This window comes from Primulina eburnea, chromosome 8 (genome assembly GCF_022965805.1).
Source record: "Primulina eburnea isolate SZY01 chromosome 8, ASM2296580v1, whole genome shotgun sequence".
NCBI lineage: Eukaryota > Viridiplantae > Streptophyta > Magnoliopsida > Lamiales > Gesneriaceae > Primulina > Primulina eburnea.
In genome coordinates this window covers 7,331,664-7,354,053 of record NC_133108.1, presented here as the reverse complement: position 1 = coordinate 7,354,053, position 22,390 = coordinate 7,331,664, and the positions used below count along the sequence as shown (strand labels likewise).

General features: G+C 36.8%; 1 protein-coding gene across 1 annotated transcript in view; it reads right to left on the bottom strand.

The window, feature by feature from the left end:
* LOC140838949 (protein MOR1-like) overlaps nucleotides 1-11,707 on the bottom strand; it is a 70,307-nt gene extending 58,600 nt beyond the window's left edge. The window contains 16 exon segments of the mRNA XM_073205578.1: nucleotides 142-213; nucleotides 826-866; nucleotides 972-1,089; nucleotides 1,163-1,228; nucleotides 1,517-1,653; nucleotides 2,666-2,768; nucleotides 3,215-3,334; nucleotides 8,479-8,592; nucleotides 8,674-8,759; nucleotides 8,832-8,914; nucleotides 9,528-9,592; nucleotides 9,688-9,865; nucleotides 9,967-10,046; nucleotides 10,857-10,980; nucleotides 11,098-11,203; nucleotides 11,355-11,707. Of these exon segments, the coding sequence (XP_073061679.1) occupies nucleotides 142-213; nucleotides 826-866; nucleotides 972-1,089; nucleotides 1,163-1,228; nucleotides 1,517-1,653; nucleotides 2,666-2,768; nucleotides 3,215-3,334; nucleotides 8,479-8,592; nucleotides 8,674-8,759; nucleotides 8,832-8,914; nucleotides 9,528-9,592; nucleotides 9,688-9,865; nucleotides 9,967-10,046; nucleotides 10,857-10,980; nucleotides 11,098-11,203; nucleotides 11,355-11,514 (1,653 nt within the window). The 5' untranslated portion in view covers nucleotides 11,515-11,707.
* Between the last annotated feature and the right edge of the window lie 10,683 nt (nucleotides 11,708-22,390).

Here is a 22,390-nt window from a genome sequence, read left to right as displayed (position 1 = left end):
AGATCAAACAAATCATCAACGAAGTACAGAATGAAGAAACACAACGAGGTTCTGCACTCCATATTTTTCTCTTGCAATTTTATCGGAAACTCACCAACAACAGCCAATAGGAAGTGAGAATCGGGTTAAGAAAGAACTTACAACTGTATGAATAGGTTTCTTCCCACTAAGCATACTGGCTGCTGATCTTTTAACAAATGATCCATCAGAAACCTGTTACAATAAAAAAGACATATGTAGGATTCAACAACAATCTCAGGAGAAACAGAACATCAAAACATAGAAAGGGATTAGACAATCTCGGTAAAAACAAAAAATCAATGCGCAGAAAGGGATTGGATTAATAATGTTTACGGAATGATAAAGGGAAGAATCTAAAGTCCAATGAATTTAGTAACAATAATTAGGAAAGTGGATGATAAACCCCCTTCACAGGCCTACAAGATGAGTACTTAAAAGATTATCATTAAATGGATAAAAAGGAGCAGCATTGAGCAGGAGGGAAAAACACAGGGTAACAAACAATATGAACCGATAATTAAAAGCACATATGACAGAATATACAAGGCTATAGGCCGTTCTGTCAGCTAAAAGATGCACAGTTCAGATGCCACCTCAATTTATCTTTTATACACGGGAATCTATTTGACCTTCCAGCATTCATGAAAATATACACCATCGAGCAAATAACTGATGAGCAGTTTGTGACCAACAATAAATATGTAAACAAACAACAAATAAAATTGCAAGTATTTCAGATGCATCAATTCTGGAACTAATTTAAATAACCAAACTGAAGCTATCGTAAGTTCAACATATACTAACCTCGGTGGATGATAAACTTTTCCCAGAAGATGGGTTGGCAGCTGGCATTATTTTTAAATCCATATAATAAATGTTAAGAAAAATCCAATCAAATAAATAACAGAACAATTCCACTCATGACAGATAACAAACATAAAATTCTAAACCTGAGCTTGGAACAATGGACGGGTCAACTGTCGATCCTCCAATCATTTCAGATAATTTCTTTTTCCTAACATCATCGAGCTTTTCCAACGACTTTTCCAAAGGTCTCATACCAACCATCTAAAGGAAAGAAACGGAGCATGTGAAAAAAAGAGCAAATTGATATATCGAGACAGAAACCCTGAATAAATACCTTAGCAATAGATGCCAAAGCAGAGAATGCCGCATCCCTCACTTCAGGTGTTCCATCATTAAGACACTGCAGTTAAAAATCATCTTCGCAATATGAAATTACGAAATTTGATGATTGACACCATCCTTCATATTCTGTATGTGTAGCTTCATGCGTGTCAAAAATCAAGTTCATGAGCACTAAAATGGATATATATCTACAGTTGATCATACTCTATTTAGGCAAATAAATTTCACTCATGCATGCGAGACAACTCAATTTCAAATTGTGCGAGAGAGAGAAGTAATAATAGTACCCAATTTAAAACAGAGTATTCAGCATGTATGACATCAAGTTGTGCTAATATTTACTAACCTCCATGCAGATTGGAACATATTCCTTGTGCACTTTAAGAATAGAAGCCCTGTTACTTGTTTCAATACAATAGGTAACCCAGTTCAACGTCAATGATCTAACCTGAGGAACTTTATTTTTTACTGTTGTCTTGACGTCTGTAACAAAACAAGTTGTAGTCAGTACCTTCTCAATTTGTCCACACACTTGATAATCAGACGCCAATCTCTGTTTTGAAGCTAACCCAGCATAAAATGTTATGCTGAGCAAAATAATAGGCCAAACAAGTCAAGAATTTACAGGAAATAGTAACTCACAATGGATTTCACACCAATCAATTGAAAAGTCCATAAATATCATCGATTATCAACATGAAAATCAAACTTTCACCAAGACCAAAGTTACTTTACATAAGATGTCAATTCACCCCCAAGCAAATTATATAGAAATATTTAAACATACATAACTACAGAATCACCTTAAACAAGAATAAGTTTTGAACCATTTTTAGGTGTGGTGTTTTTTTCAAAATCAAAGCACTACGAAGGGTAGGACACCCAAGAATGAAACTGACATAATGAGAGTAGCTACAAAAAAACTCAAATTTCAACAGGAGTTGGAAGGCTTTATTCCTTCACTCAAAAAATGTATCTCTCTTCATCAATGCCAGCATTTTCTTGGCAGTAACTCTCTGCAATGTTGCTACCTTTAGAAGCGGTTACCAAAACTTCTATGGCTTTTACTTATTATCAAGATAAAAATAAAAAAAATAAAACCTGTCTAACTGGAGCCAATTTTAAGTTGCCAAATCAGAATCACTAAAGGCTCGATTAGAAATAAGAAACATTATTTGACATGAAGGCAATAAAACCATATGTTTCATCACAACAAATGATAAAAATGAAATTTTCAGAAAGGACAACCAAAAAGATGTGACTAAGATGGAAAATAACAGCCCCCAATGATGTGAGAGATGTAAGAAGACTATATAAATAATAAAAACATGAAAAAGTGTGAAAACAAAGAAAATTGACATTATTAGTACTCGTAAAAGCAAAGTGATGTCAACTAATCTAACAAAGCTGATGTAAAATGCAATGACACCAAAGCATCAGGAAAAATTTACAGAAAACATTTAGTTTAAATACAAATTGAAAAAATAAGGCATGCCTTCAACAATGTCCATAAGATTTAAGCATCCAGACTGGTGCATTGCTTGAAGAGTTTGTGTAAGTGCCTCCAACAAAGTTGGTTTCTTCTCCTTAAGTTTTTCCTATGCAAAAACAAAAACAAAGCTCAACTAAACCAGCACAACAGTTATAGAATCATAATTTTATCATCAAACAAGTGATTCAGAAGTTTACGTCCAGTATAAGGGCACGAGTACCGTCACCGATGAAGGTTTTGATGCTAGTACTCAGATGCACATTTATAGGTTTTTACTTCTATGGTCCACCCCTCGTTTTTAAAAATAATGGAATAGTACTTAGAGAATCTGTAACTTAGGGACACGAGGAGTTGGGTAAATCAACGCCACAATAATTACAGAGCAATCCAGAATTCTTTTCTCCAGAATACAATCATTCACCTCTTTCTAGCAAATTTAACATTCATGGAAAGCAGTTTGCAATAAAATAAATACTTTCTAAGACGTCCCTGCACATGTCCATTGCAGTACACAACTTTGAAATCAAATAAATGTAGAAGTGTAATTCTAACCAGCAATATGGGCAACAAGACACGAGAATTGCTTGAGAAATTGGCTCTTAGACCCCTTGAAAGATTTCCAAGGGCCTGTATCGCTTCAACTGCAACAGCAATATTTACATCTGTAATAATCTGCAGAGGCCAAAAAGTGATTTATTCAATAGGCACACCAAACTTCTATGCATGACCAGTCCACTATTTATGTTACTGTAAAAGCATAGTTGTCAAAGGCGAGCGCCTCTCGCCGGCGCTCGCCTTGAGGCGAGAGGCGCCACCAGGCGCGGGTGTTGGGCCCGGGGCAATCCCAGGCGCAACAATTTACAAAGGCGCCTGGGCTCGCCTTGGAAAGGCTCTCAGGCGCGCCTTAGGCACGCCTGAGATTGCTTTTTTTAAAAAAAATCTGTAGAAGAGAAGTTGCATTTTGAAAATGCAACTTCTCTGTTTTTTTTAATATTAACTTAAAACGTAAAAAGCCCAGCCCAACCCCAAACCCTAGCAGCCCAGTTAACAAATTAAATAAGCGACAAGAGCTTTGCAAACTGCAACAAAATTACATCCAACAACGTGACGACAGTTGGATGATTGAAGAATTTTAATGAAGTTACTTATTATTCTGAACTTATTAATTATTTGTTGTTTTGTGTGACATTGTAACTTAATTATTTCATATTTTAATATATTATTCTAAGATAAATATATTTTTTAAAAATTTAAAAACGTGCGCCTTGCTTCGGTAAGGCGCGCGCCTCGCCTTGCGCCTCATGCTCCAGAGCCCTTGTGCGCCTCGGCGCGCCTTGCGCCCTTGACAACTATGTGTAAAAAAATGTTGCAGTGAAAAAAAAAAAAGATAAAGCATGTCAAAATACTAAAACGACTCAATATAAAGTGCTTCCAGAAGCTATAGAGATCTGATATGGTCCATAAGAAACAGAGAAAGACTGATTCGGGAACTTAAGAATTGTTAGAGCCTCGCCATTGTTAAAGGTGCTTCTGTTATCAGCATAGCTGAATATTTAGATCAAAATTTCAACGAGTCAAAAAATTTCTCTATCTAGAAAAATTTGAAAACGAGTCCCTAAAAAGTTCGCGACTTTCGCTGGCTACCTTCGATAGATTCAGAGGAAGAGAAGCAGTAGTATCTATGCAGAAAATTGTCAATGGCCGAGGAAGCTATCTCGAAGTCTCTAAATTTGTCTAAAGGGGAAAGAGGCAGCGCATCATCATACCAATTACCAAGTGGGCGATTTGATTGGGGTTGGAAATGGGTGGCACACAATTTGTCCAAATTTATGATGAAAAGAAGGGATAATTTAATGCACATCAGTGAAGAAAGGAAGCCTATGGAACAGTCACAAAAGCTTGGAAATTGTGTCCAAATCACATTAATCCGGGGATTATAGAAGCTGATACTTATGATCAATTACCAGCATTTATGGTTAAGGATTGGAGTAAAGGAGTCATTGGGAAAAACCCTAGTGAGAGAAATTTTTGAAAAGTGCTCTATCCTCACATCCACTCCCCAGATACCTTCCCGTTTTCAATCGGATTTCTCACTCCTTGACCATCGACGATCGCATTTCCACCCTATCACCGGTGCCGGGTGCCGATCGTCATTGGCCCTCTACCCTTTTCCTCAACCTATCTCATCAACCTATCATTGGTTACGGGTCAGCAACGACAAGAATTAATACAATACACCGGGATGATAACAATATTGAGAAGGAGCTTAGCCGAGGGTCGCTGAAAGTTAAGGAGGGCAGTGGTAGGATGAGGATGGATAGGAAGTGGAACGAAGCACTCATTGTTACCAGAGGCAGGGTGAACAGCTCGCGGGAACAGATTCAGACCGATCTTGGCAACTCTGCAAACATGAGAGTTGAATTATTTCCGTTTCAAGCTAACAAAGTGGCCAGATTTTAATGTGGTCAGATCATTACGAGAGAAAATGAATAATCGATCACAGACTTCGAGCATGCTCTATTTTGATACCATGATATCCACCTTTACTGAATGGAAAGTTCACATGGTCGAATTTTAAGGGACTCACCCATATGTTACAGATTAGACAGATTCTTGTTCACGGCAGGATGGACTGAAATTTATCTATTTTTTAGACAAACACTCTTGCCAAGAATCACCTCAGATCATTTCCCAGTGGTCTTGGATTTGGGAAAAAGTAAATGGGGTCCGACGCCTTTTAGATTCGAGAATGTGTGCTTGAGGCACAAAAGCTTTAAAATTTGGCCCTATAGTGGTGGAACAATGCGGAGATTCAAGGATGGGAGGGATATAAATTTATGATGAGGGTCGGAAGAAGTATCGAATGAAGGAAAACAAACCAAATGGTTGTTAGAAGATTTGATATGTCGAAAGAATCAAATCAATTATAAAAAAAAACAAGGTCAAATGGATTAAAGAAGAGGTCAAAATACAAAATTTTTTCACTCACTTTTAAATCATCGGAGGAGCAAGGCTACCATTAATAGATTGGAAAGAGACAATGGATCGATTACGGGTGATGAGGATGAAATTGTCTTCATTATTTTGCATTTCTTTAAGGAGTTCTATAGTTTGTCAGATGAGAGATGTTGGGGTATTGAAGGAGTGGAGTGGTGCCCATTGATGGAGATTTGAGTCGAGAGTTAGAAAAACAGTTCTCGGAAGAGGAGGTCAAGAAAGCAGTCTTTCAGTGCGATGGTTGTAAGAGTCCGGGGGCCGACGGCTTTAACTTTGGCTTTTTTCAAGAGTGTTGGAATATAGTCAAACGAGAAATAATGAAGGTTTTCGATGAGTTCTTTCACAGCGTAATCATAAATGGTATAACGAACGGAACATATATTTGTTTGATCCGAAAGAAAAATGAATCGGTCCCAGTGAAGGATTTCAGACCGATTAGCCTGACAACAAGTTTGTATAGATAATAGCAAAAGTTTTAACAACGAGATAAAGACTGTGATAGAAGAGAAAATATCCAAATCTCATAATACTTTTGTTCAGGGAAGACAAATACTCGACGTGGTCTTGTAGCGAATGAACTACTCGAAGAAAAAATGAACAAGAAGAAGAAAGGATGGGTATTGAAGGTGGATTTCGAAAAGGCTTACGACAATGTGAATTGGGATTTTCTGGATTTTGTTTTGATGAAAAAGGGGTTTGGAGGGAGATGGAGAAGATGGATCAAAGGATGTGTGTCGAACGTATCATTTTCTGTTATGATTAATGGGAGGCCAAGGGGTAAATTTAAGGCGCACAAAGGGCTTAGACAAGGAGATCCTTTGTCTCCTTTTTTGTTCAATTTGGTAGTAGATGTGTTGGGGAGATTGATTGACAAAGCCAAGCAAAGGAATTTTATAAGAGGGATCGAGGTAGGCAGAGACATTATAGAGATATCTCACATTTAGTTTACGGATGATACACTTTTCTTTGTGAGGAATGAGGACCATATCAAGTTTTTTGTGCAAGTTGTGAAATCGTTTTGTGAAATGTTTGGATTAAAAATCAATTGGGAAAAGAGTGCTTTGTTGGATATCAACTGTGAACAAGGAGAAGTTGAACTGTTAGCACAACAAATTGGATGTGGTTTGGAGATATGGCACATCAAGTATTTGGGAGTTCCTTTAGGTGGAAATCCGTTACAAGCATTGTTCTGAGATCCCACTGTGGTTAAGATGTCGAAAAAATTGGCAAGTTGGAAAAAATCTTTTTTTGTCAAGAGGGGGAAGATTAACATTGATATCATCGGTTTTAAATGCAATTCCGATATATTACATGTCTCTTTTTAGGGTGCCTAAAGGTATAGCGGAATTAATGGAGAAGATTTCAAGAAACTTTTTATGGGACGGAGCGGATAGAGATGTAAATAGTCACTTGTCGCATGGGAACACGTGTGCAAATCTAAGGAAAAGGAAAAAGTCGGATTGGGTGTTGAAAATATTATCTTGAGAAACAAGGCCATGTTGGGGAAGTGGTGGTGGAGATTTATGCGGAAAATGGGACGTTGTGGAAGAAAATCATTGTAAGTAAATATGGGTTACAAGAGAATGGGTGGGATGCGAGGTTGGCAAGAAACATTACGTTCATGTACCCATGGAAGTTTATTTCCCGAATACACCCGACTTTTCAGCAACGAGTTTCTTTTAGGGTGAGAGGAGATAACAAGGCTAGATTTGGGAAGACAGGTGGTGGGGGGATTCTTCTTTCAAAGATCTTTTTCCGGCATTATTTCAGTTATCCGCGGTTCACAATTTGCCTATATTACATTTTGTCCATTTTGACAATGTCACATCTACTCAATCCTGGGATTTTCATATTAGAAGGGCTGTGAGAGATGAGGAGCTTTTTCAGTTGTCCGAGTTATTAGGTGTGTTAGAGAGAACTAGGTTGATTGAAGGGGTAAATGATTTTCGTGCGCGGAGAGGGGATTCTTCTGGTATTTTCTCAGTCAAATTTTTCTTCAAGTCTTTTTTTTACCATATTTGTTTCCCCGTTTTTCCTCTTTTCCATGTGATTTGGAAGGTTCCGGTTCCAAAAAAGATTCCGGTGTTTTCGTGGACAGTGACTCAGGGTAAGCTACCGACCTCGGAGATGATGCAAAAAAAGTGGCCCTCAATTGCTATGTGCCCAAATTGGTGTGTGTCGTGTAAAAATGAATCAAAAACTCAGGATCATATGCTCATCCATTGTCCATTCACGACCGGATTGTGGGCTAGAGCTTTGCAAGAGCTTCGATTAGTTTGGGTGATGCCTAAGCCAACGAGGGATTTATTCTCTATGGATTTAGGACAGCTAACTGGTACGAGGGGAAAAAAAATTGGCAACTCGTGGCTCATTGCATATGCTGGATAGTATGGCTGGAAAGAAATCGAAGAATTTTTTATGATGAGGAAGAAACTAGATAACATTGCTTGGAAAAAATCAAGATCAAAGTTGCTATGTCGATCGGACTCATGATGACTTTAAGAATGTCACTATATTAGATATATTGCGATATTGGGCTTATGCGTATCATTAATACAACATTGATATTATGTACTTCATGATGAAAGTGGACCACTAGTTCACTGATGTACTTATTTCTTATTTTATTAATAAAATGTCGTTTCTTATATAAAAAAAATGTTTAGATCAAGGATAATACATGCCACTGCACCTGAATAGAACTAACTTTGGGGCATATGGTTCAGAATCAACGACCCAATACTTGACGTCATCAAAAGAATTTTAAATCTACATAAAAATTAAAATAAAAAATTTCCAGAAAAAAGTTGTGTAACAACCTTTTTTAATGTTCGACAAACTTCCGAAAAATCTCCAGGAGCAATCCGTTTTGTAGATGCAAGTTTGGTCAATTCAGCAACAGCATCTTTTCTATCAGACCATTTGGCAGCTTTCTGAAAAATAAAGAGCAACCATTACACTTAATAATAAAACACAACCAGTGACACGACATAATTTAAGAGATGGCCACTTACCACTCCTTCCCAGAATCCAGACTTATCCAAAGATGTCAGTATTTCAACTGGATCAACAAGTTCATACTCATCTATCTCCAGAGGAACTGACAGAAAAATGTATGCATCAGATCAAGGACAACAAAAGGGTTTCATAATTCAGCTGAATGTTCACATACTATCATCTACAGTTCCTTCAGCAGGGCCAGTTCCCACAACCTCGGAAGCAGTTTCAACTTCTGGCTCCTTGTCTTGCTCAGATCTGATAAATAACAAAGAATAAAACACTTGACGAAAAAACCAAAGAAGGGTCTTGACCTCAAAGTCCTAAAATCAAATCCAGCAAAGACACGGTCACAAATGAAAAAAATATTCCAATCTAATAATCAATTTTAATCCAACCATGTAGGAGATAAGAAAACCGAAACAGCTGACACAAGTTGGGTATGTTTGTACCAAAATACTAGGAAATAACACAATAATAGCCATAACTAATTCAGCTGAGAATAAGTGAGGCACATAAAGTCAGCGACAAAAAGTAGAAAAGAACAAACATGAAAACCGAGATCAAGCAAGGGGAATGGCACACAAAAGAATGCAAGCCCAACAATCTTAGCAGAATCAACAGACATCCGATTCATAAACAACACATACTTATGCAAGAAACCACGACATGCCACATGATATACCAGATTAATCTTAGATCCACTTGCTCTTGTACAGAATTAGCATGACAGACGTTGGAAATATAATAACTATTCACAGAAGAGAAGACGACAAGAACAACCACTAAACATTAACAGAATTAGGAGAAATTCCAATACATGCAAAATGACATAAATTTCTTCGTCGTGGATAGGAAAACAAAACGACACCTTATCTTACGGGTCCGTTTGGCAGTCCCTGTAGCATTAGCAAGCTCGGCCTCCAACTCTTTTTTCTTAATATAAAAAGAGAACACAAAGATATGAGGAGTACTCCCAAACAAGGAATAATTATGAGAGAAGAATCTATACCAACTTTACAAAAGCATACCATGGTATCTCGCATATTTTCAAACAGTATTGATTTGACAGGTTCCTTTCCAATCCAACGACAAAGCTCTAGTGTTAGCCCCTTCGAAGAAGCACGAACATTCTGATCTTGATGCTCAAAAAGATCAGGAAGCATTTTCAATAATCTTTTGGGCGTCACTATCTTTGTCCCAAATTCACTGATTCGTCACCCAACCAAGTGTCAATGACTCAATGTAATGAAGAAAACCAAACAGATGAAATATTTAGAAAGACATGAAAACAGCTATCATGTGCACACCTTAAAGCTTGAAACATTACATCTATTGCAGGCACAACTGCCTTAGAAACTTTATTTTTTATTGCTTTCTCCATGGCATCCTACAAATAAACAAAGTTCATCCGATTAGAATACTCTGTTACCAACTATACTTTGTAAAAAATAACAACTAAATCTTAACAAAGCCACAGGAAAAAGTGCTAAAAGGTAGATTGACGCTTGCTAAAGGTCAAGCAAATCAAATGTTGAACTTGAAGGTTAATTAAGGAAAGATTTAAATATCATATGTATCACACATACTGCTCTACTTAAATGATTTGACCTTGTTCACAACCCGGTTTCCTTATAATAAGATTGACTCGTGATTCAGAAAATGAATGTGCATAAGTATATACATACCATCAAGCAGAGGTACAACAAGGTTTAATTGCAATACAAATACAGAAACCTCAAGGAAAATAAGAGCCAAGCTTAATGAGCCATTCTTTTATCTAAAATCAATTATAACCAATTAGGGACATGTGGAAAATCTCCAAGCTCCTTATTTTCTAAAAAATCTCTGTTCTTCCTTGCTTATTGTAGTCCTTAACAATTCTCAAACATGTTGTAATTAGCTGAATTGCTTGTCCTAATTGACAAATGGAAAATACTAACACATATCACCTCTTTCAGCAACTAATCCATTTTGCTCTTTCTTGTGTTTTCATGCATATTACATCCACTCACCTTAATCTGACGTTCTGAACCCTTTTACAACAGCAAATTTGAACAGGTTATGGAATAAACGAAGACACTAAGCTTCCCCGTTCAATTATATAACAACCAGACAATATTTCAGAGAGTTTGAAACATTAAACTAAATTCAAGTCCCAAAAATTCAAAGCAAGTGTCACTATAAATTTGAGACATACGAGGAAAGCGTCCACAGCCTCCAACTCAACCCAGAGCATAAACGCTGCTTGTGCCTTCTCCACTGTTTTAGGTTTTCCTGTTAGACATTTGGCCACAATTGCATCGCATACCTCTTTCCCATACCTGAGCCCAATGCGAAGAGGTAACAAACTCAGCAGCGTCAATATTCCAAAACCCAAAATTTAAAACAAGTAAATCTAACATATGAAAGAACGCAGCAATGATTTGTCAGAAAATCACCTTCCAGCGTCGGCATCTGCAGCTCTCAAAAAAGCAATAAGTGCATCAAGAGCCTTCTCCTGCACCGGAGCATTAGAATCCGCTACCAACTTCTTGAAAAATGGCCCTAAACAAAAAAAAATGTCCGAAATTTAAAAAAAAAATTGAACACAGGGTTTCCCGGAATTAAACCTCCACATTCCTCTGTTCGTTAGAAAGAGCAACGATAGGAATACTTAACATCACAAACTCATATCTATAGCAATCGATATCCTCACCAAATTCACGAAGGCGCGGGTCCTTGGGATCCGAGATGGAGTCGCAAACAGCGGCCAAATCGATATTTGCATCGTTCCTCACTTTCCAATTCTTGTGGGTTAATCGATCCTCCCATGGCAATTTCTTCGCCTCCTTCAATAACTTCTCATCCTCCGACATTTCCTACTGTATAGATACAACGTGCAATGTGAATATACAGAAGATCCTCTGTAGGACTATCCCTGCTATTCGAATTACGCCGCTATATAAACTTATCCTCCACCGGCCGGGCGCCGGCAATTTCTCTGTGGAGAATCGAGTGGGTTGGGGGGTGCAAAAGAGGGGAACGGTATAATTTCGAAAATGAGAGAGAACACACACGCATAATATTTAAATATTTTTTTCCGTTTTGAAAATAAAGAGACCTTATTTGCGATTCAGCGCGTGCACCTCACCGTCAAATTAAGCCTATTGTACAGCCGCGTGTACAGCAAAGCTTCGATACGCGCGTGGATTGGTATATTCACCGGTTACCGTTTAGCTGTGTAATTCGAAAACCGGGCACAACTCCAGTAAGAAGTACTAATGTGCGGCGGTTGTAAAATATTAATCCCTTTAAACCGTCGATTGTTAGCGTTCATGAGATTTACTTAGATCCAACGGTGGCATATCACTTGTATCCAACGATTGAGATGCTATTAGCGCACCGGATCGATTGTGGGAATAAAAATATTAACGTACGTTGTTTTTCCTTTTCCAAGTTGGGGACAGCCTGAGTTTTTTAAAAAAACCAATTCAATTTTTTGAAAAAAGCATTTGAATTTAAAAATATGCTCTTCTAGATTGTTTTAATTTAATATAAGGGGTAAATTTGTAAAAAAAATAATGACGTAGTATGTAAAAAATTATAATAGAAGCTGCAATTTGTAAAATACTTATTTTTACATATAATGATTTTTAAAATAAATATTATATCTCGTTTTAATATATGAGTGGGTCAAATGTAAGACCGTCTCACGGATATTAATATGTGATACGGATCAACCCTATACTCATATTCACAATAAAAAGCAATACTCTTAGCATGAAAATTTATATTTTTTCGTGGATGACCCAAATAAGATATCTGTCTCACAAATTCGACCTGTGAGACCATATATATATATATATATATATATATATATATATATATATGAAAGATGTGCACGGTAGGTGTGCATCCAATGGGTGAGTGACACCTCATCGGTGCTCACAAAGATGTGCACGGTAGGTGTGCAGGATATCAAAATTTTATATATATATATATATATATATATATATGAAAATTTGAAATCTAATCATATCAACAAGCAGTGCAAAATTCTCTTATTACAAATGATAAATCTAAAATTACGAGAATCGAATAATATAATTATTAGTATTTTAACTAATTTATAATATTTTCTAAAGAATTTCACGATTTATTCCGCTCAAAACCTGGTTCCATAATTTTTATATTTTTTTTATAATGTACATTTCGTTTTTCTTAATTATTTTTAAAAATTAATTTTTAATATATAGTTTTTGTTAGATTTTTTATGAATTAAATAGAATATATATCTTACAAAATTCACATCATAAAATTTCAAAATCCAGGGCGGGTTGCTAGTTGCTAGATTGCAATTTATTTTTCTTTGTGCCGCAAGGGAATTAAAAAACTGTATAAGAATACAATTGTACAAGGAAATCTTGCCCGTGTGCGAGCTGAATCTTATTTGGGCCAAGGCCCAACAAACTAGAATTCAGTGAATAAAATTATGATATTTTGGGCCATGAACTTCAGAATCTATAAACCGAAAGAAATTGAAATGATCCAAAACCCAAGGAGAAGGCCCATCTATTGAAAAGGATGCAAGCACACCTCATCCAAGGATGTGAGGAAATTTGGATTTTGAATTTTTGGAATCTTATTGTTACCAACATTTTACAAGATTCATTAATTGAGATGCATTATAATATTTTAAGACAAAAACTTGTGTGAGATGATCTCACGGATCGTATTTTGTAAAACAGATCTTTTATTTGGGTCATCAATAAAAAATATTACTTTTTATGCTAAAGTATTATTTTTTATTGTGAATATTGGTAGGTTGATCCGTCTCACGGATAAAGATTCGTGAAACCGTCTCACAAGATACTTATTCATATTTTTTATTATTGTAACATTAAAAAAATTGATTGATATTTAATAAAATACTTTAATTAAACAACCTTTTATTTCGGATATGTGCTTTCTTTTTTTTCTTTTTCTTTTTTTTCTTTTTATTAAATTTTCACAAGTACTAAATGTTGTATGCTCATCCCTATAACCAATCATTTAAGGCAACGCTTAGTTCGGAGGATAAAACATAGGCATCTAACTATATTTCGATGATCAGTTTTAGTCCATTTCTTCGAAATTATATAATAAATTAATAGTATCATTTTTAACTTTTTATAATTACGTTATTAAAGATACATGTATTTCATGAAGAAATTTTTTAACCATCTAGTTACTCAAACTTAAAAATTATATTAGCCATTTAATTATTTAATTTTGAGGAAAATGATTAAATGGATCGTCGGAACATAGTTACATAACTATAATTGATTAAATAAAAAATAAAAAATAAAAAATGTCTATTTTGTCTTTCGTCATCGATTTGTCCAATGTTTGACTTAAATTCTATATAAGATTAGTGTCATTCACTATTGTTTTATCCAAGTATATTGATTTATCATCTGTCATCATCTCATCCGTGAGCCAAATGATGTTGATTAATTATTTATAATTTTATTTACTTTTATTGTCAGGAGAGTTACTAGAATATGTATAAATTATAAAATTTTAATTTATCAAAAATTTGATGTATATGAATGTGCGTCTATGCGAGAAACGGATTAATGATAGTTATCTCGAAGAAAGAGTGTTAATTTATGTCTATGTACTTGAGTTTAATATCAAAATTATATATGTATGTTGTATAGCGATAATTATACATGATATACACGTACATATTTTATAAAAAAAAAATTGTCTATATAATATTTAATTGTGAATTTTAATACAACTTTTACGTTTTCTACATATAGATGCACAGTATAGTATAATAGATAGATAATTAATAGATCGGAGATATACACTAATCATATTATTATTATTTTATATTATTAAATTTGAGACATTTAGAATAACTATCTTTTGATATCATGATTTATTTTAATAATTATATATATAATAAAGTGCTAAAATTTTAAAGTAATTCATTGTAGCTCAGTAGATAAAATATTTATTCACTAAAATTAAGTTACATGTTCAATTCATATTTAAGTTTTTTTCTTCTTTTTTTTCTATTTACTTTTAAAATTCATATATCAAAATGATAATATTGTCCTCATCATTTTTATAACTACATTTTGATCCTTATTTAAATATAACCAAATGAATTATAAAAAAATATTGTACAAGCACGCAATGCGTGCATTAGTATGCTAATTACCATTATTGCACAATCAGTATATCATTTTCTAATATGAAAATAAAGATATTATTATAAAATGTTATAAATTTTAAAAATAACAAAAAAAATCCTAAAAGTTTACATAAAAAAATTATCACACCAAAAATATTATACATACATAATTAATTTATACTAGTAAACGATGACATACACGATATGTGTCTACAAAATGTAATTATATATTCAATAAATTTTAATAGAATTATTATAGAACAATAGAATCATTTGTGATATTTGGTGGAATTTTTTTGTTTTAGATGGTTTTGAATGAGAAGAAAGAGATGAACAATTATCGAGTTGAATGATTCGATATATCATGGCCAGAGAGAAAATGATAATTTGCAATAAAGGATCGTGCCTTGATATATAACTAGTAATTGTGGCTCATGCGATGCATGTTCACAAAATGTAAATATATATTAATTCAATAGATTTTTATAGAACAATAGAATCGATTCTGATGTTTGGTGGAATTTCTTTGTTTTGGATGATTTTGAATGAGAAGAAGGAGATGAACGATTATTGAGTTTAAGGATTTGTGTATTGTGGCAAGAGAAAAAATGATAATTTTTAATAAAATTTATTGACATAGTATATAACTAGTACCTATGGCACACGAGATGTGTGTCCACAAAATGTAAGTAAATATATATTCAATATAGTTTTATGGAAGTGTGGGAGTTCGGTTTGGATAAATAGAGTCTCGGGTAAGTTCTTAGGTGATCTGACGGATCCAGGTGAATGAGTGACATGAGATGTCACGCCCCGGGACGGGAGTTGGTTGACATCAGCGTTGCTCTCAAACTTACATTCGAAAACAAGAAGCCTCGGAAGTACGAAATTCAGAAACCGGTCTTTTATTCATAAATACTGAATATTTCAATGTCTGATACAAACTCGAATAATTAATGTTTTACAGCGGAAATGTAAAACAACCCAGACATCACAATGTCTTACAGACGCAGCGAAAAACAACATAAATAAAACTGAGAATTAACAATCTTCTTCACCAGCCTCAGAACTGGATCTGCTCCTCTTCTTCTAGCATTTCTTCATCGTTCTTATCTGAGATGTTTTGGTGGGCGAGTGATATGGTTGTCACTCAGTAAGCAGGGGCGGGAATAACTCCCAGTTTTCGAAATCGTTTTCATACAGAACAGTAATACGAAAATATACAGAAATTCTTATTTTCATAACAGAAATCAGTATTCAATGTTCAGAAATCAGTAATCGGTATTAAGTAGTCGGAAATCAGAAGTTTATCAAATAAGCACTGAGCATGTTCGTGAATTTCATGGCTAAACTGATATCAGTCCCCTATGTTCTCTCCTCTAAGGGGTGAGGCCAGTAATCAGTAATCAGTAATGTTCAGAATATATATTCCTACCATTAGTTCACTAAGTTTCAGTGCTTCAAAATCATATATCAGAAATCAAGAGTACTTTGCTTTAAATCAAAAAATCATCAAACGAGTTTCAAGATATTTATACATAAGCCCACTTAGCGTAATTTGCTGGAGAGTTTCGGTTGAATTCTGAAAATAGGCTTGCTCTCGCTACTGCTTTCTACTGCCCGAAAATAAGCACTCTCTTATCTCAAATATTTCAAGTGATAATTCAATATTTGTGTAACACCAATTCAGAGGTTGAGGGTGCTATTTATAGGCAAATATTCTGACTGTTAGCTTCTCATTTAATGACCATAATCTGTCATTAACAACTTTTATTCCGTGATAAATGCTTCAGTTACAAGTATAAGCTGAATCAGTAACTGTCTGCTGGAATATCGTTCTTCTGCTGCTGGATTCTGGTCTGCTGCTGGATTCGGGTCTGCTGGATTTTGTCTGCTGGAAAATACTATCTTCTGAAATATGAGTTGCTGCTGGAATTGTTAGCTTCTGCTGAAATTGGCCAGCTGCTGCTACTGCTGAAATTTCAGGTTCTCACATCCCTCCCTCCTTATAAGAAGTTTCGTCCTCGAAACTTGGCTAAACATGATTCTCAAAGAGGTAAGGATATTGTGCTCGCATCTTTTCTTCCAACTCCCAAGTGGCTTGTCTTTCGGTGTGGTTGGACCATTGTACTTTGACATATGGAATAGTTCGTCGCCGCAGTACTTGGTCTTTGTTATCCACAATTCGAATCGGAATCTCTTCATATTTCAGCTCTTCATTTAGATTGCTCTCAACCAGAAGTGGTCCAGCTTCCAGAATATGACTTGGATCATGAATATATCTCCTCAGCTGCGAGACGTGGAATACATTGTGAATTCTTGACATGTCGGGTGGAAGTGCTAATCTATAAGCAAGTGTTCCCACTTTCTCGAGGATTTCAAATGGTCCGACGTATCTGGGATTTAGTTTACCCGCCTTATTGAATCGGATTACACCCTTCATGGGTGACACCTTCACATATGCCTTCTCTCCAATTTCGAATTCCACGGGTCTTCTCCTCAAGTCAGCCCAACTTTTCTGTCGATCTTGTGCAGCTTTTAATCTTTCTTTGATCAAAGCAACTTTATCCACTGTTTCTTGGATCAGTTCGGGTCCCACGATGGCTTTCTCCCCGACTTCGTTCCAATATAGTGGTGATCGACACTTTCGTCCATACAGAGCTTCGTATGGTGCCATTCCAATGCTGCTGTGGTAACTATTATTGTACGCGAACTCGATTAAGGGCAGATGTTCGCTCCAATTACCACTGAAGTCTAGAGCACATGCTCTCAGCATATCTTCTAGAGTTTGAATGGTTCTCTCAGTTTGGCCGTCGGTTTGAGGGTGATAAGCCGTACTAAGAGTAACCTTGGTTCCCATAGCTTGTTGAAAGCTCTTCCAAAATCGAGATGTAAATCTAGGATCTCTGTTTGATAGTATGCTAGCCGGTACTCCATGTAATCGCACGATCTCATTCATGTACAAGGTGGCTAGCTTGTCCAAATTATAATTCATGCGGACAGGTAAGAAATGCGTCGATTTCGTGAGTCTATCTACGATTACCCAGATGCCGTCATGACTTTGTCTCGACTTGGGTAAGCCTACTACAAAATCCATAGAAATATGTTCTCATTTCCATTCGAGAATTTCTAATGGTTGAAGAAGTCCACCAAGTCTCTGATGTTCTGCTTTGACTTGTTGACACACGTGACACTTGGAAACAAATGTCGCAACATCCTTTTTCATTCCATTCCACCAGAAATTCTTCTTCATGTCTCTGTACATCTTGGTACTGCCAGGATGTACTGAAAATTTTGACTTATGTGCTTCAGACATTACTTCTTGTCTAAGGTCATCAATGTCTGGTACGCACAATCGTCCTTTCATCCACAATATTCCTTTGTTATCCGTCTCGAATTCTGGTGATTTCCCTTCTTTAGCTTGCTCTTTCAGCTTCACTAAAGCTGAATCTCTATCTTGATTCATTTTGATGGCCTCTCGAAGGCATGGTTGTACTGAAAGTGACTCTAGGATTACTTTGTTCATATCCTTCCGACTCAAAGCATCGGCTACCTTGTTTGCTTTGCCTGGGTGGTAGCTTATCTTCAAGTCGTAGTCCTTCAAGAGTTCGATCCATCGTCTCTGCCTCATGTTTAACTCTTTCTGAGTGAACAAGTACTTGAGGCTTTGGTGATCGGTGAAAATCTCACACTTAACACCATATAAATAGTGTCTCCAAATCTTTGGTGCGAACACCACTGCAGCTAATTCAAGATCATGTGTTGGGTAATTCTGCTCATACGGCTTAAACTGTCTTGACGCGTATGCAATCACCTTTCCTTCTTGCATTAATACACATACTAAACCTCCTTCAGATGCATCACTGTAGATGGTGAAGTCTTTGCCTTCAGTTGGCAATACTAATACTGGCATGGATGTAAGCTTCTTCTTCAAAGTCTCGAAGCTTCTCTCACAATTTTCACTCCATTGAAATTTAGAGTTCTTCAGTTTGAGTTTAGTGAGAGGTATTGCTATTGAAGAGAATCCTTCAACAAATTTTCGATAGTAGCTGGCTAGCCCCAAGAAGCTTCGTATCTCTGTCACATTCTTTGGTCTAGGCCAATCCGAGATTGCTTCTACTTTCTTAGGGTCCACAGATACTCCTGCTGCTGATATTATGTGTCCCAAGAATGCGACGCTCTCTAGCCAAAATTCGCATTTCTTGAACTTGGCGTATAGTTTCTTTTCTCTCAGCTTCTGTAGGGTGAGACGAAGATGTTCTTTGTGGTCTTCTTCACTTGACGAATATACTAGAATGTCGTCGATGAATACCACAACAAACTTGTCAAGAAATGGTTTAAACACTCTGTTCTTGAGATCCATGAATACTGCCGGAGCGTTTGTTAGTCCGAACGGCATTACTGTGAACTCATAGTGTCCGTACCTTGTCCTGAAGGCTGTTTTTGGAATATCGTCCGTCTTGACCTTGAGTTGGTGACAGCCTGACCTTAAGTCGAGCTTGGAAAAGACTGAAGCTCCTTTGAGTTGGTCAAACAAGTCATCAATCCTTGGAAGCGGATACTTGTTTTTTATTGTGATCTTGTTCAGCTCTCTGTAATCGATACACATCCTCATACTTCCGTCCTTCTTCTTTACAAATAGGACAGGAGCTCCCCACGGAGATGCGCTTGGTCGGATTTGCTTCTTGTCCAACAACTCTTGAAGTTGCTCTTTGAGTTCTTTCAACTCTGCTGGAGCCATTCAGTATGGTGCTTTTGAGATTGGTGTAGCATTGGGCACTAAGTTAATCTCAAATTCCACTTCGAGATCAGGAAGTTCGCCCAGGAGTTCTTCAGGAAAGACATCCGGGAATTCTTGCACTACCGGAATCTCTTCTAGTGTAGGTGCAATTTATTGTTTTACCTCGCTTAACATGGCTAGGTAAACTTCTTCTCCACTTTTCATGGCTTTCCAAGTTTGAGAAGTAGAAAGAAGAGTCTTTCGTTCTTTGGTCTTGCCATGAAATAAAATTTTCTCTTGGTGTGGAGCTTGGATGGTTACCGTCTTTCCATGACAGTCTACTAAGGCATGATTCTTGGCTAACCAATCCATTCCAAGAATTACATCGAATTCCACCATGTTTAGTTGAATCAGGTTTGCCTTGAAATTCTGATCTTCTATGAGAACACTAATATCTCGATATAGAGTGCGAGTTTCTAGAATTCGATTTGCAGGAGTGGCTACTCTATATGGTTCTTCTAAATTATCAGGCTTAGCTCCTAACTTCTTGGCAAATCTCTTAGACATGAATGAGTGCGTAGCACCACAATCAAATAACACATAAGCAGGTATATTATCGATTAGAATGGTACCAGCTACGACATCATTCGAGTTGTCAGCCTCTTCTTGAGTGATAGCATAGACTCGAGCATTGGGCATGTTCTCCTTAGGCTTGCTTGGAGTTGCTCCGCCTGCTGGACCATTCCTCGGATCTGGAAAAGGGCATTGAGCAATGCGGTAACCCATCTTTCCACAACGAAAACAAGCTCCAGAATTCTTGCGGCATTCACCAGTGTGAGTGAATCCACAATTTTGGCACTTGACTCCCTCTTTGCTTGATGGGGAAGAAGTGGTTCCTCTGGCTGGATCACTGGTGAATTGGTTGCTTGAAAACCTAGGCCTTTTGAATTGTTGGCCTTGTTGGTACTGGCTTGACTGAGGACGTTTGAGTTTGTTCTCACTTTCACGCCTCTTAATGTCATTCTCAGCCCTGATGGCGGCTCCCATCAATTCATCAAAACTGTTGGGCTCGATAACGGCAAGGGCAGATTGAATACGGCTGTTCAATCCCTTCTTGAAGCGATGCATCTTCAAAGCTTCGTCTCCCATGATGGTTGGGGAGTAAGTTCCCAATGAGTGAAACTTAGATGAATACTCCACCACATTCATGTTTGGTTCTTGAACCAAACTTTCAAATTCTGACAGCTTTTGCACTCGAACTGCTGTCGGAAAGTACTGCCTCAGGAATGCCTCTCGGAACCTTTGCCAAGTGATAGGTCCCGCCTCTATCATAGCTGGTGAGACTCCTTCCCACCATTTGGCAGCTTTATCCACAAGAAATGGTGTAATCACATCTACCTTGATCGCTTGTGGAACCTCCAGGAGTCGAAGGTGATTCTCGACCTCCTTCATCCAATTTTGTCCTACCTCAGGATCGGAGCTTCCATCAAAATTTGGAACTCTTGCTCTTCGTAGAGCCTCATAGTGCTGCTTCGTTCCATTCTGAGCTGGAGGTGGTGGTGGTGGTTGATTAGCATTTGGGTTGACAAACCCTTGCAGCGTAGTTGCCACAATCGTGGCTATGGCCATCAAATCGGCCTGACTGAGTCCAACCGCTAGTAGTGGTTGTTGTTGTTGCTGCTGTTGCGGTTGTGCATCCTCATCGTTGTGGTTGTTGTTACGGTTGTTGTAACGAGGGTTGCGGTTGTTTCTCACTGGTCTTCCGTCCATATCCTACAATTATGAAAATTCTAAGGTTTTGGCAGAATATTACTAAACGAAAGAAACACAATGTTTAAGTAATTGCTCGAGAATTAAATATGAATTGATAGAAAGAAATTTTATTGATTTCCCAAGAAATTGTAATTACAACTGAACTTCGAAAATGAAAACAGAGATGCAAATAGAACAAGTGCTATTACAAAGAAAACAACTACTGATAGGCTAATCTACTACTTCTCCTAATCCCAAATCCATAGGATCCTCTTCAACTTCTTCTTCTTCTTCTTCTGGATCCTCCTCAGGTTCTTCTTCATGGTTGGCTATTACTGCTTGTAGATGTTCAATATGACCATGCATAACTGCATTCTGGTCGCTAAGAACTTCAACAGTACTCTGCAACTCATGAATTTGAGCATCAGTCTGCTCACTATACCGATTGTGCTGGTGCACGAGTTGATGATTTTGATCTTTAAGTATTTGGATCTTGTCAACTAGTGTATCACGTAGCTCGATGAATTCTGCCACAGTCTCTTGGGATATTTCAAACTCCTCTTGAGTCTTCCTATTCCTCTCTTCTGCTTCATGCAGATAGTGAGCATAACGTTGAACATCACCCTCTAAGTGTTCTGCTCGACGCTCCAATTCATCTTTATCCAACTCGAGGTAGTAGTTGTGCTCCTTGAGTTTTTCTAGCTTCCTCTCTAAGCTCTTAATGTAGCTACTTTGTTCAGCCATATCCTACATCCAAATCATGAAAGTGAAGGTTCAGAAACGATATCAAGAATACAAGTTAAACTATAGACTAATACTGGATTGAACAGAGTCAGTATTGCCTATACATTTAACAGAAGAAATAGCTCAAAAATTTTCGATCTCAGAATTCCGTGAAAAATTTACTAAAAATCCTTCACATCAAGAACATGAATGGTACCAAGTTTGGTGCAAAAATACTAAGGCGTTTGAAAATGAAAATTCCTCAAAGTTTCGAAAAGTTGGAAAATTTTACGGAAATGATGATATCACTATCTAAACGAAGGATTTTTGGGTTTGTCAGTGGTGCTAGAACGATGAATGGTTCTAGGTT